Genomic DNA, 12,579 nt, shown 5'->3' on the forward strand with positions numbered 1-12,579 from the left:
TGCGGGACGGACAGACGGACACAGACAGGGACAGGTACAGGACAGACAGGTGAGATAGGACAGACAGATCCCCCTCGTCAACTGCACCGAGTGGGTGAGTGCGGGACGGACAGACGGACAGGGACAGACAGGTGTGATACAGGTACAGACAGACAGACAGGTACAGAGAGATCCCCTCATCAACTGCACCGAGTGGGTGAGTGAGGGACGGACAGACGGACACAGACAGGTACAGACAGGTGTGATACAGACAGACAGACAGACAGGTACAGACAGATCCCCTCGTCAACTGCACCGAGTGGGTGAGTGAGGGACGGACAGACGGACACAGACAGGGACAGACAGGTGTGATACAGACAGACAGACAGGTACAGAGAGATCCCCTCGTCAACTGCACCGAGTGGGTGAGTGAGGGACGGACAGACGGACACAGACAGGGACAGGTACAGACAGGTGTGATACAGATCCCCTCGTCAACTGCACCGAGTGGGTGAGTGCGGGACGGACAGACGGACACAGACAGGGACAGACAGGTACAGACAGGTGTGATACAGGGACAGACAGACAGACAGACAGATCCCCTCGTCAGCTGCACCAAGTGGGTGAGTGCGGGACGGACAGACGGACACAGACAGGTGAGATAGGGACAGACAGACAGACAGACAGACAGGTGTGATACAGACAGACAGACAGATCCCCTCGTCAACTGCACCGAGTGGGTGAGTGCGGGACGGACAGATGGACAGGTACAGACAGACAGACAGACAGGTACAGACAGGTGTGATACAGATCCCTCGTCAACTGCACCGAGTGGGTGAGTGAGGGATGGACAGACGGACAGGTGTGATACAGGGACAGACAGACAGACAGACAGACAGGTACACAGAGATCCCCTCGTCAACTGCACCGAGTGGGTGAGTGCGGGTGGGATGGACAGACGGACACAGACAGGTACAGGTGTGAGACAGGTGTGATACAGACAGGTGTGATAGGGACGGACAGACAGACACAGACAGGGACAGACAGGTGTGATACAGGGACAGACAGACAGACAGACAGACAGGTGTGATACAGATCCCCTCGTCAGCTGCACCAAGTGGGTGAGTGCGGGACAGACGGACAGGTGTGATACAGGTGAGACAGGGACAGACAGATGAGACCTCAGGTGTAAACCAGGTGTAACCCAGGTGTACCCAGGTGCACCCAGGTGTACCCAGGTTACTCCAGGTGCACCCAGGTGTACCCAGGTGTATCTCAGGTGTATCTCAGATTACTCCAGGTGTAACCCAGGTGTGTTCACAGCCCCCGTTCGTGGTGACCCTGGACGAGGTGGAGCTGATCCAGGGCCCCAGGTGTACCCAGGTGTACCCAGGTGTATCTCAGGTTACTCCAGGTGTATCTCAGGTTACTCCAGGTGTATCCAGGTGTATCTCAGGTGTATCCAGGTGTATCCAGGTGTATCCAGGTGCACTCAGGTGTACCCAGGTGTATCTCAGGTGTATCTCAGGTTACTCCAGGTTGCTCCAGGTGTATCTCAGGTTACTCCAGGTGTACCCAGGTGTATCTCAGGTGTATCCAGGTGCACTCAGGTGTATCCCAGGTTACTCCAGGTGTATCCAGGTAACCCCAGGTGTTTTCCAGCCCCCGTTCGTGGTGACCCTGGACGAGGTGGAGCTGATCCAGGGCCCCAGGTGCACTCAGGTGTATCCAGGTGTACTCAGGTTATTCCAGGTGCACCCAGGTGTAACCCAGGTGTATCTCAGGTGTAACCCAGGTTACTCCAGGTTGCTCCAGGTGTATCCAGGTGCACTCAGGTGTATCTCAGGTGTAACCCCAGGTGTGTTTTGCAGCCGCCCTTTGTGGTGACCCTGGACGAGGTGGAGCTGATCCAGGGCCCCAGGTGCACTCAGGTGTAACCCAGGTGTATCTCAGGTTATTCCAGGTGTACCCAGGTGTAACCCAGGTGTATCTCAGGTGTAACCCAGGTGTAACCCAGGTGTGTTTTGCAGCCCCCCTTTGTGGTGACCCTGGACGAGGTGGAGCTGATCCAGGGCCCCAGGTGCACTCAGGTGTATCCAGGTGTATCCCAGGTTACTCCAGGTGTAACCCAGGTGTATCTCAGGTGTAACCCAGGTGTGTTCACAGCCCCCGTTCGTGGTGACCCTGGACGAGGTGGAGCTGATCCACTTTGAGCGGGTCCAGTTCCACCTGAAGAACTTTGACCTGGTCATCGTCTACAAGGACTACGCGCGCAAGGTCACCATGATCAACGCCATCCCCGTGGCCTCGCTCGACCCCATCAAGGAGTGGCTCAAGTGAGATTTGGGGTGAAACCCGCACATTTCGGGGATTTTAGCAGGATTTTTTCGGATTTTTTGGGGATTTTTTTTTTAATTTTTTAGGTTTTTTTTTAATTTTTTTTTAGGATTTTTTTTTTTGATTTTTTTTTTTTAATTTTTTTTTTTATTTTTTGGGGGGGTTTTATTTTTATTTTTTGGGATTTTTTAAAATTTTTTTAGATTGTTTTAGGATTTTTTTTGGATTTTTTTTTTTATTTTTTGCGGGTTTACTTTTATTTTTTGGATTTTTTTTAAATTTTTTTTATTTTTTTATGATTTTTTTTTGATTTTATTTTTATTTTTGGGATTTTTTGGGGATTTTTTGGGGATTTTTTTTATTTTTCAGATTTTTTTAAAATTTTTTTTCTGATTTTTTAGGGGTTATTTGATTTTTTTTTAATTTTTTTTTTTAGGGTTTATTTGAATTTTTTTATTATTTTTTAAACATTTTTTCTGATTTTTTTAGGGTTTATTTGAATTTTTTAAATTATTTTTTAAACATTTTTTCTGATTTTTTAGGGTTTATTTGATTTTTTTTAAATTATTTTTTAAAGATTTTTTTTCAATTTTTTTTTTTTCTGACTTTTTGAGGTTTTTTTTAAGGTTTTTTGTCTGTCCCTCCCCTGTCCATATCTCACCTGTCCCACCTCACCTGTGTCACCTGTCTGTATCCAATGTCCCTCACCTGTCCCACCTGTGTTTTACCTGTATCTCACCTGTCCCTGTCTCACCTGTGTCCGTCCCTCCCCTGTGTCTCACCTGTCCCCATCCATCCCTCCCCTGTCCCTGTCTCACCTGTCCCACCTGTCCCTGTGTCCCACCTGTCCCTGTGTCTCACCTGTGTCCCACCTGTCCCCATCCCTCACGTGTCCCTCACCTGTCCCTCTCACCTGTCCCACCTCTCACCTGTATCTCCCCTGTCCCTTACCTGTCCGTGTCTCACCTGTCCCTGTATCTCTCACCTGTCCATCCCTCACCTGTATCTCTCACCTGTCCCTGTCTCACCTGTCCCTCCCCTGTCTCACCTGTCCCTCACCTGTCCCTCACCTGTCTCACCTGTCCCACCTCTGTCTCTCACCTGTCTCACCTGTGTCTCTCACCTGTGTTTCTCACCTGTCCCTGTCTCACCTGTCCCTCACCTGTCCCTGTCTCACCTGTCCCTGTCTCACTTGTGTCTCTCACCTGTATCTCACCTGTCTCTCACCTGTCTCACCTGTCCATCCCTCACCTGTCCCTGTATCTCTCACCTGTCTCTCTCACCTGTCTCTCACCTGTCCCTCTCACCTGTCCCACCTGTCCCTCACCTGTCTCTCACCTGTATCTCACCTGAGTCCCTCACCTGTCCCTGTGTCTCACCTGTGTCTCACCCATCTCTCACCTGTCCATCTCTCACCTGTCCCTGTCCCACCTGTCTCTCTCTCACCTGTCTCTCTGACCTGTCCATCTCTCACCTGTCCCTGTCTCTCACCTGTCTCCCTCACCCGTGTCCCTCACCTGTCCCTGTCTCACCTGTCCCTCCCCTGTCTCACCTGTCCCTCCCCTGTCTCACCTGTCCCTGTCTCACCTGTGTCTCTCACCTGTCCCTGTCTCACCTGTCCCTCCCCTGTCTCACCTGTCTCTCACCTGTCCCACCTGTGTCTCTCACCTGTCTCACCTGTCTCTCACCTGTATCTCTCACCTGTCCCACCTGTCCCTCTCACCTGTCTCTCTCACCTGTATCTCACCTGTCCCTCTCACCTGTCCCTCCCCTGTCTCACCTGTCTCTCCCCTGTCTCTCACCTGTCCATCTCACCTGTCTCTCACCTGTCCCTGTATCTCACCTCTCACCTGTATCTCTCACCTGTATCTCACCTGTCCCTGTATCTCACCTGTCTCTCACCTGTCCCACCTCTCACCTGCCTCTCACCTGTCCCTCTCACCTGTGTCTCTCACCTGTCCCTCTCACCTGTGTCTCTCACCTGTCTCTCACCTGTCCCTGTCTCACCTGTCCCCCCTCACCTGCAGCTCGTGTGACCTCAAGTACACGGAGGGGGTGCAGTCGCTCAACTGGACCAAGATCATGAAAACGATCGTGGACGACCCCGAGGGCTTCTTCGAGCAGGGGGGGTGGAGCTTCCTGGAGCCCGAGGGCGAGGTGGGCGCACACCTGGGCACACCTGGGCACACCTGGGGAGGGAAAAAATGGGGAAAAATGGGGAAAAACGGTGAAAGAACGGGGAAAATCGGTGAAAAAATGGGGAAAATCGGGGTTAAAATGGGGGTTTGGGCTCACCTGGGCACACCTGGGCACACCTGGGCACACCTGGATGGGGAAAATGGGGAAAAAACGGGGAAAACCGGTGAAAAAACGGTGAAAAAACGGGGAAAATCGGTGAAAAAATGGGGAAAAACGGGGTAAAAATGGGGTTAAAATGGGGATTTTAACGAGGGCGAGGTGGGCACACCTGGGCACACCTGGGCACACCTGGGCACACCTGGATGGGGAAAATGGGGAAAAATCGGGAAAAACGGTGAAAAAATGGGGAAAATCGGGGTAAAAATGGGGGTAAAAATGGGGATTTTGGGGACACCCCGAGGGCTTCTTCGAGCAGGGGGGGTGGAGCTTCCTGGAGCCCGAGGGCGAGGTGGGGGCACACCTGGGCACACCTGGGCACACCTGGGGAGGGAAAAAACGGGGAAAAACGGTGAAAAAACGGGGAAAATCGGTGAAAAAATGGGGAAAATCGGTGAAAAAATGGAGAAAACGGGGTTAAAACGGGGATTTTGGGGTACAAATGGGGATTTTGGGGTGAAAATCAGGGATTTTGGGGCACAAATAGGGATTTTTTGGTTGGAAATGGGGATTTTTGGTTGGAAATGGGGATTTTTTGGGTGAAAATCGGGGGTTTTGGGATACAAATGGGGATTTTGGTGTGAAACCCGGGGATTTTGGGGTACAAATGGGGATTTTGGGGTGAAACCCGGGGATTTTGGGGTACAAACAGGGATTTTGCGGTGAAAATCGGTGATTTTGGGGTACAAAAGGGGATTTTGGTTTGAAACCCGGGGGTTTTGGGGTACAATGGGGATTTTGGGGTGAAAATTGGGGTTTTTTTGGTACAAGTGGATTTTGGGTGTAAAACCCGGGGTTTTGGGGTTCGAATGGGGGTTTTTGGTTACAAGTGGGTTTTGGGGTGAAACCCGGGGATTTTGGGGTGAAACCCGGGGATTTTGAGATACAAATGGGGATTTTTGGGATACAAACGGGGATTTTTGGGTACAAGTGGATTTTGGGTTTAAAACCCGGGGTTTTGGGGTTCAAATGGGGATTTTGGGGTGAAACCCGGGGGTTTTGGGACACAAAGGTGGATTTTTGGGTACAAGTGGGTTTTGGGTGTAAAACCCGGGGTTTTGGGGTGAAAATTGGGGTTTTTTGGGTACAAGTGAATTTTGGGTGTAAAACCCGGGGTTTTGGGATACAAGTGGGTTTTGGGTGTAAAACCCGGGGATTTTGGGTTCAAATGGGGATTTTTGGGATACAAACATGGGTTTTTGGGTACAAGTGAATTTTGGGTGTAAAACCCGGGGTTTTGGGGTACAAACGTGGATTTTGGGGTGAAACCTGGGGATTTTTGGGTACAAACGTGGGTTTTGGGGTGAAACCCGGGGTTTTGGGGTACAATGGGGATTTTGGGGTACAAACATGGGTTTTGGGGTTCAAATGGGGGTTTTTTGGGTACAAGTGAATTTTGGGTGTAAAACCCGGGGTTTTGGGGTTCAAATGGGGATTTTTGGGATACAAACGTGGGATTTTGGGTACAAGTGGATTTTGGGGTGAAACCCGGGGTTTTGGGGTACAATGGGGATTTTTGGGATACAAACATGGGTTTTTGGGTACAAGTGGATTTTGGGGTGAAACCCCGGGGTTTTGGGTGCGCCCGCGCAGGGCTCGGAGGCGGAGCCGGGGGAGTCGGAGTCGGAGCTGGAGGACGAAACCTTCAACCCCTCGGAGGAGGATGAGGAGGAGGAGGAGGACAGCGATGAAGATTACTCGTCCGAGGCCGAGGAGTCAGGTGGGGAAAAAATGGGGGAAAAAATGGGGGAAATGGGAAAAAAACGGGGAAAAAAAATGGGGAAAAACCAGGAAAAAAACGGGAAAAAAATGGGGAAAAACCAGGAAAAAAACGGGAAAAAAATGGGGAAAATGGGGAAAAAAAAGGGGGAAAAAATGGGGAAAAAAACGGGGGAAAAATGGGGGGAAAATGGGGAAAAAAACAGGGAAAAAATGGGGAAAAACCAGGAAAAAAACGGGAAAAAAATGGGGAAAATGGGGAAAAAAAAGGGGGAAAAATGGGGAAAAAAACGGGGGAAAAATGGGGGGAAAATGGGGAAAAAAACAGGGAAAAAATGGGGAAAATGGGAAAAAATGGGGGAAAAATGGAGGAAATGGGGGAAAAAATAGGGAAAAATGGGGGAAAAATGGCAAAAAAACGGGAAAAAAGGGGGGAAAAATGGGGGGAAAATGGGGAAAAAAATGGGGAAAAATGGGGTAAAAAAACGGGGAAAAAACCCAGGGAAAATGGGGGAAAAACGGGGGGAAATGGGGGAAAAAACAGGGGGAAAAATGGGGAAAAAAACACGGGGGAAAAACAGGAAAAAATGGAGGGAAATGGGGTAAAAAACCAGGGAAAAAATGGTGAAAAATTAGAAAAATTAGGTGAAAAAATGGGGTGTAAAATGAAAAAAAAAAAGGTGGAAAAATGGGGTGAAAAATGAGAAAAATGGGGTGAAAAAAAAGAAAAAAAATGGGTGAAAAAATGAGAAAAATGGGGTGAAAAATTCAGAAAAATGGGGTGAAAAAATGAGAAAAATGAGAAAAATTGGGTGAAAAAAATGAGAAAAAAATGGGGTGAAAAAAATGAGAAAAATTAAGTGAAAAAATGAGAAAAAATGGGTGAAAAAATGAGAAAAATGGGGTGGAAAATGACAAAAAATGGTGGAAAAATAAGGGAAAAAATTGGGATTTTGGGGTGAAAAATGGGGATTTTGGGGGTTTTGGTTCACCTGGGCAAGGCTTGAGGGGGAATATGGGGAAAAAAGTGGAAAAAATGGGCAAAAAGTGGGGGAATTTGAATTAAAAACGGGAATATTGGGTTAAAATGGGGATTTGGGGTCAAAAATGAGGATTTGGGGTCAAAAATGGCAATTTTGAGTGAAAAACGGGGATTTTGAGTTAAAATGGGGATTTTGAGAGGTTTGGGCTCATTCTGGGTTCCATTTTCCCTTTTTTCCCATTTCCCATTTTTCTCATTTTCCCCTTCCCTGTTTTTTCTTTTATTTTTCTGGTTTTTTTGGTATTTTCTGCATTTCCCATTTTCCCTGGTTTCCCCCATTTTTTCCTATTTTTACCCATTTTTTAATCTTTTTTTTCCCCATTTTTTTCCCCGTTTTTCCCCATTTTTCCCCGTTTTTCCCCGTTTTTCCCATTTTCCCGGGTTTTTCCCCCAGAATACTCCAAGGACTCGCTGGGCTCGGAGGAGGAGAGCGGGAAGGACTGGGACGAGCTGGAGGAGGAGGCGCGCAAAGGTCAGACCCAAAAACCCCTGAATTCGCCCCAAAATCACCACACCCCAAAAAACCCCAAAATCCCCAAATTTCACCCTAAAATTCCACCCAAAAAACCCCAAATTCACCCCTAAAATTCACCCCAAACACCCCAAAATTCACCCCCAAATTCACCCCAAAATTCACCCCTAAAACCCCCGAATTCACCCCTAAAATTCCACCCAAAAACCCCCGAATTCACCCCAAAATTCACCCCAAAAAACCCCTGAATTCACCCCAAAATTCACCCCAAATTAGCCCCAAAAAAACCCCAAATTCACCCCTAAAATTCCACCCAAAAACCCCCGAATTCACCTCAAAAATACCAAACCCCAAAACCCCCAAATTCACCCCTAAAATTCCACCCAAAACCCCCAAATTCACCCCTAAAATTCCACCCCAAAAACCCCCAAATTCACCCCAAAATTCACCCCAAAAACCCCCGGATTCGCCCCTAAAATTCACCCCAAAAACCCCAAAATTCACCCCAAAATTCACCCCAAAAAACCCCTGAATTCACCCCAAAATTCACCCCAAAAACCCCCGAATTCACCCCAAAATTCACCCCCAAATTCACCCCAAAATCCCCAAAATTCACCCCAAAATTAACCCCAAAAACCCCTGAATTCACCCCAAAATTCACCCCAAAAACCCCAAATTCACCCTAAAATTCCACCCAAAACCCCCGAATTCACCTCAAAAATACCAAACCCCAAAAACCCCCAAATTCACCCCAAAATTAACCCCAAAATTAACCCCTAAAACCCCCCGAATTCACCCCTAAAATTCTACCCAAAAACCCCCCAAATTCAACCCAAAATTCACCCCTAAAACCCCCCGAATTCACCCCAAAATTAACCCCAAAAAACCCCCGAATTCACCCCAAAATTCACCCCCAAATTCACCCCAAAATCCCCAAATTTCACCCTAAAATTCCACCCAAAAACCCCCAAATTCACCCCTAAAATTAACCCCAAAAAAACCCCTAATTCACCCCAAAATTCACCCCAAAATTAACCCCAAAATCCCCAAAATTCACCCCAAAATTAACCCCAAAAACCCCTGAATTCACCCCAAAATTAACCCCAAAAACCCCCGGATTTGCCCCAAAATCACCACACCCCAAAAACCCCCAAATTCACCCCTAAAATTAACCCCAAAAAAACCCTTAATTCACCCCAAAATTCACCCCAAAATTCACCCCAAAATTAACCCCAAAATCCCCAAATTTCACCCTAAAATTCCACCCAAAAACCCCCAAATTCACCCCAAAAACACCAAACCCCAAAATCACCCTGAAAACCCCCAAATTCACCCCTAAAATTCACCCCAAAAACCCCTGAATTCACCCCAAAAATACCAAACCCCAGAATCACAAAAATTCTGATTTTTACCAAAATCTCCGTTTTTCGCCCCATCCGACCGCCAGACCCAGAACAAATCCATAACAAATTCACCGCCAAAAAAACCCCAAAATTTCCCAAATTCAGCTCGAATTCACCCTAAAAACACCCAAAATCCCCCCCAAAAATCCCCAAATTCACAAAAATTCTGATTTTTACCAAAATCCCGTTTTTTCACCCCATCCGACCGCCAGACCCAGAACAAATTCACCCCGAATCCACCCCAAAAATTCACCCCAAAATCCCCCCTGAAAAAAAAACCCAAATTCCCCCGAAATCCCCCCAAAAACAGCGAAAATCACCAAAATTGTTGTTTTTAACCAAAATCCGGGTTTTTCACCCCATCCAACTGCCAGACCCTGAACAAATTCACCCCGAATCCACCCCAAAAATTCACCCCAAAATCCCCCTTAAAAAAAACCCCCAAATTCACCCCGAATTCCCCCAAAAACAGCAAAAATCACCAAAATTCTGATTTTTAACCAAAATCCGGGTTTTTCGCCCCAGCCGACCGCCAGACCCAGAACAAATTCATAACAAATTCACCCCAAAAATTCACCCCAAAATCCCCCCTAATAAAAAACCCCAAAATTCCCCCCAAAATCCCCCCAAAAACGGCAAAAATCACCAAAATTGTGATTTTTAACCAAAATCCGGGTTTTTCACCCCAGCCGACCGCCAGACCCAGAACAAATTCATAACAAATTCACCCCAAAAATTCACCCCAAAATCCCCCCTAATAAAAACCCCAAATTCACCCCAAAATCCCCCCAAAAACATCAAAAATCACCAAAATTCTGATTTTTAACCAAAATCCGGGTTTTTTACCCCATCCAACCGCCAGACCCAGAACAAATTCACCCCAAATCCACCCCAAAAATTCACCCCAAAATCCCCCCTGAAAAAAAAAACCCAAATTCCCCTGAAATCCCCCCAAAAACGGCAAAAATCGCCAAAACTGTGAATTTTAACCAAAATCCCGTTTTTTCACCCCAGCCGACCGCGAGAGCCAATACGAGGAGGAGGAGGAGCGGGGGCGGGGCCGGAAGCGGAAGGGCCCCCCCGGGCGGGGCCGGCCCCACCCCCCCAAGAAGAAGAGGAAGTAGCGGGGCCGCCCCTCCCCCGCCCCCGAAATCCCCGCGTTTCACCCCAAAAATCTGCCCGGGGGGGGGGGGGAGGGGGAGGGCGGGAAAACGACCCCGGGATTTGGGGGGGAATCGGAAATTTTGGGGGAAATGTCCTGAAATTTTGGGGGGGAAAAAGAGTCCCAAATTTGGGGGGAAAATTCAGAATTTTGGGGGAAAAAAAAATCCCAAATTTGGGGGGAAAATTCAAAATTTTGGGGGGAAAAAAAATCCCAAATTTTGGGGGAAAATTCAAAATTTTGGGGGGAAAATTGGAAGTTTTGGGGGAAATGTCCCGAAATTGTTTGGGGAAAAAAATCTCAAATTTAGGGGGAGAAAATTGCAAATTTTTGGGGAAATGTCCCAAAATTTTGGGGGAAAAAAATCCCAAATTTTAGGGGGAAAATTTGAAATTTTGGGGGAAATATCCTGAAATTTTTGGGGAAAAATAAATCCCAAATTTTGGGGGGGGAAATTGGAAATTTTGGGGGCAATATCCCGAAATTTTTAGGGGAAAAAAAATCTCAAATTTTGGGGGAAAATTCAAAATTTTGGGGGAAAAAAAGTCCCAAATTTTGGGGGAAATATCCTGAAATTTTTGGGGAAAAAAATTCCCAAATTTTAGGGGGAAAATTGGAAATTTTGGGGGGAAAAAAATTCCCAAATTTTAGGGGGAAAATTGGAAATTTTAGGGGGGAAAAATCCAAAATTTTAGGGGAGAAAATGGGAAATTTTGGGGGAAATATCATGAAATTTTGGGGAAAAAAAAATCCCAAATTTTGGGGGGAAAATTGGAAATTGGGGAAAAAAAAAAAGAAATTTTGGGGAAAAAAAATCCCCAAAATTGGTGGGAAAAACCTTAAATTTGGTGGGGGGGAGGGAAAATGGAATTTGGGGAAAAAAAAAAACCAAAAAACCCCAAAATTCAGGGGTAAAAACCCCAAAATTCACATTTTTCTCCCACAATTTTGGATTTTCTTTCATTTCTTTGGGGTTGTTTCCCAGGATTTTCAGTTTTTCCTCCAATTTTTGGGGTCATTTCCCACGATTTTGGATTTCCCTCCAATTTTTGGGGTCATTTCCTAAGATTTTGGATTTCCCACAATTTTTGGGGTCATTTCCTAGAATTGTGAGTTTTCCCTCCAATTTTTTGGGGTCATTTCCCAGGATTTTGGGTTTTCCCTCCAATTTTTGGGTCATTTCCCACAGTTTTTGATTTCCCACAATTTTTGGGGTCATTTCCCAGGATTTTGGGTTTTCCCTCCAATTTTTTGGGTCATTTCCCACAGTTTTTGATTTTCCCTCCAATTTTTGGGGTCATTTCCCACAGTTTTGGATTTCCCAAAATTTTTGGGGTCATTTCCCAGGATTTTGCGTTTTCCCTCCGATTTTTGGGGTCATTTCCCACAGTTTTTGATTTCCCAAAATTTTTGGGGTCATTTCTCACAATTTTGAATTTCCCCTCAGATTTTTGGGGTCATTTCCCAGGATTTTGAGTTTTCCCTCCAATTTTTGGGGTCATTTCCCAGGATTTTGAGTTTTCCCTCCAATTTTTGGGGTCATTTCCCAGGATTTTGCGTTTTCCCTCCAATTTTTGGGGTCATTTCCCACAGTTTTGGATTTCCCAAAATTTTTGGGGTCATTTCTCACAATTTTGAATTTCCCCTCAGATTTTTGGGGTCATTTCCCAGAATTTTGTGTTTTCCCTCCAATTTTTGGGGTCATTTCCCAGGATTTTGTGTTTTCCCTCAGATTTTTGGGGTCATTTCCCAGGATTTTGAGTTTCCCCTCCAATTTTTGGGGTCATTTCCCACAGTTTTGGTTTCTCCCACCAATTTTCGGGGTCCTTTCCCAGAACTTTGGGCTTTCGGGTCCCGATTTTTGCATTTTTTCCCCCAAATCTGGGGTGGGGGGTGGGGACGGACCCCGAATCTCCCCCAAAACGGCCCCGAAATTTCCCTTTTTTTGTTGTTTCTGTATTTATGGGGGGCTCCCCCTTTTTGGGGGGAATTCCCCCGATTTTGGGGCTCCCCCCCCCCCGGGGCCTCCCCTCCCCCCCCCCCCCCTTTGCGCCTCTTTTCCAAAAGTTCAATAAAAATTTCGTTTTTTTAAAGTTTTCTAACAAAAAAA

General features: G+C 46.8%; 1 protein-coding gene across 1 annotated transcript in view; it reads left to right on the forward strand.

Annotated features, from left to right (window-relative positions):
• Positions 1 to 12,562, forward strand: part of SUPT16H (SPT16 homolog, facilitates chromatin remodeling subunit) — a 50,870-nt gene extending 38,308 nt beyond the window's left edge. Inside the window, 5 exon segments of the mRNA XM_071420253.1 lie at positions 2,146 to 2,315; positions 4,344 to 4,473; positions 6,265 to 6,391; positions 7,827 to 7,904; positions 10,322 to 12,562. Of these exon segments, the coding sequence (XP_071276354.1) occupies positions 2,146 to 2,315; positions 4,344 to 4,473; positions 6,265 to 6,391; positions 7,827 to 7,904; positions 10,322 to 10,431 (615 nt within the window). The 3' untranslated portion in view covers positions 10,432 to 12,562.
• Positions 12,563 to 12,579: the final 17 nt, after the last annotated feature.

This window comes from Agelaius tricolor, unplaced genomic scaffold (assembly GCF_023055355.1).
Source record: "Agelaius tricolor isolate 1412-34295 unplaced genomic scaffold, bAgeTri1.0.p SCAF_131, whole genome shotgun sequence".
In the NCBI taxonomy this organism is placed as follows: Eukaryota; Metazoa; Chordata; class Aves; order Passeriformes; family Icteridae; genus Agelaius; species Agelaius tricolor.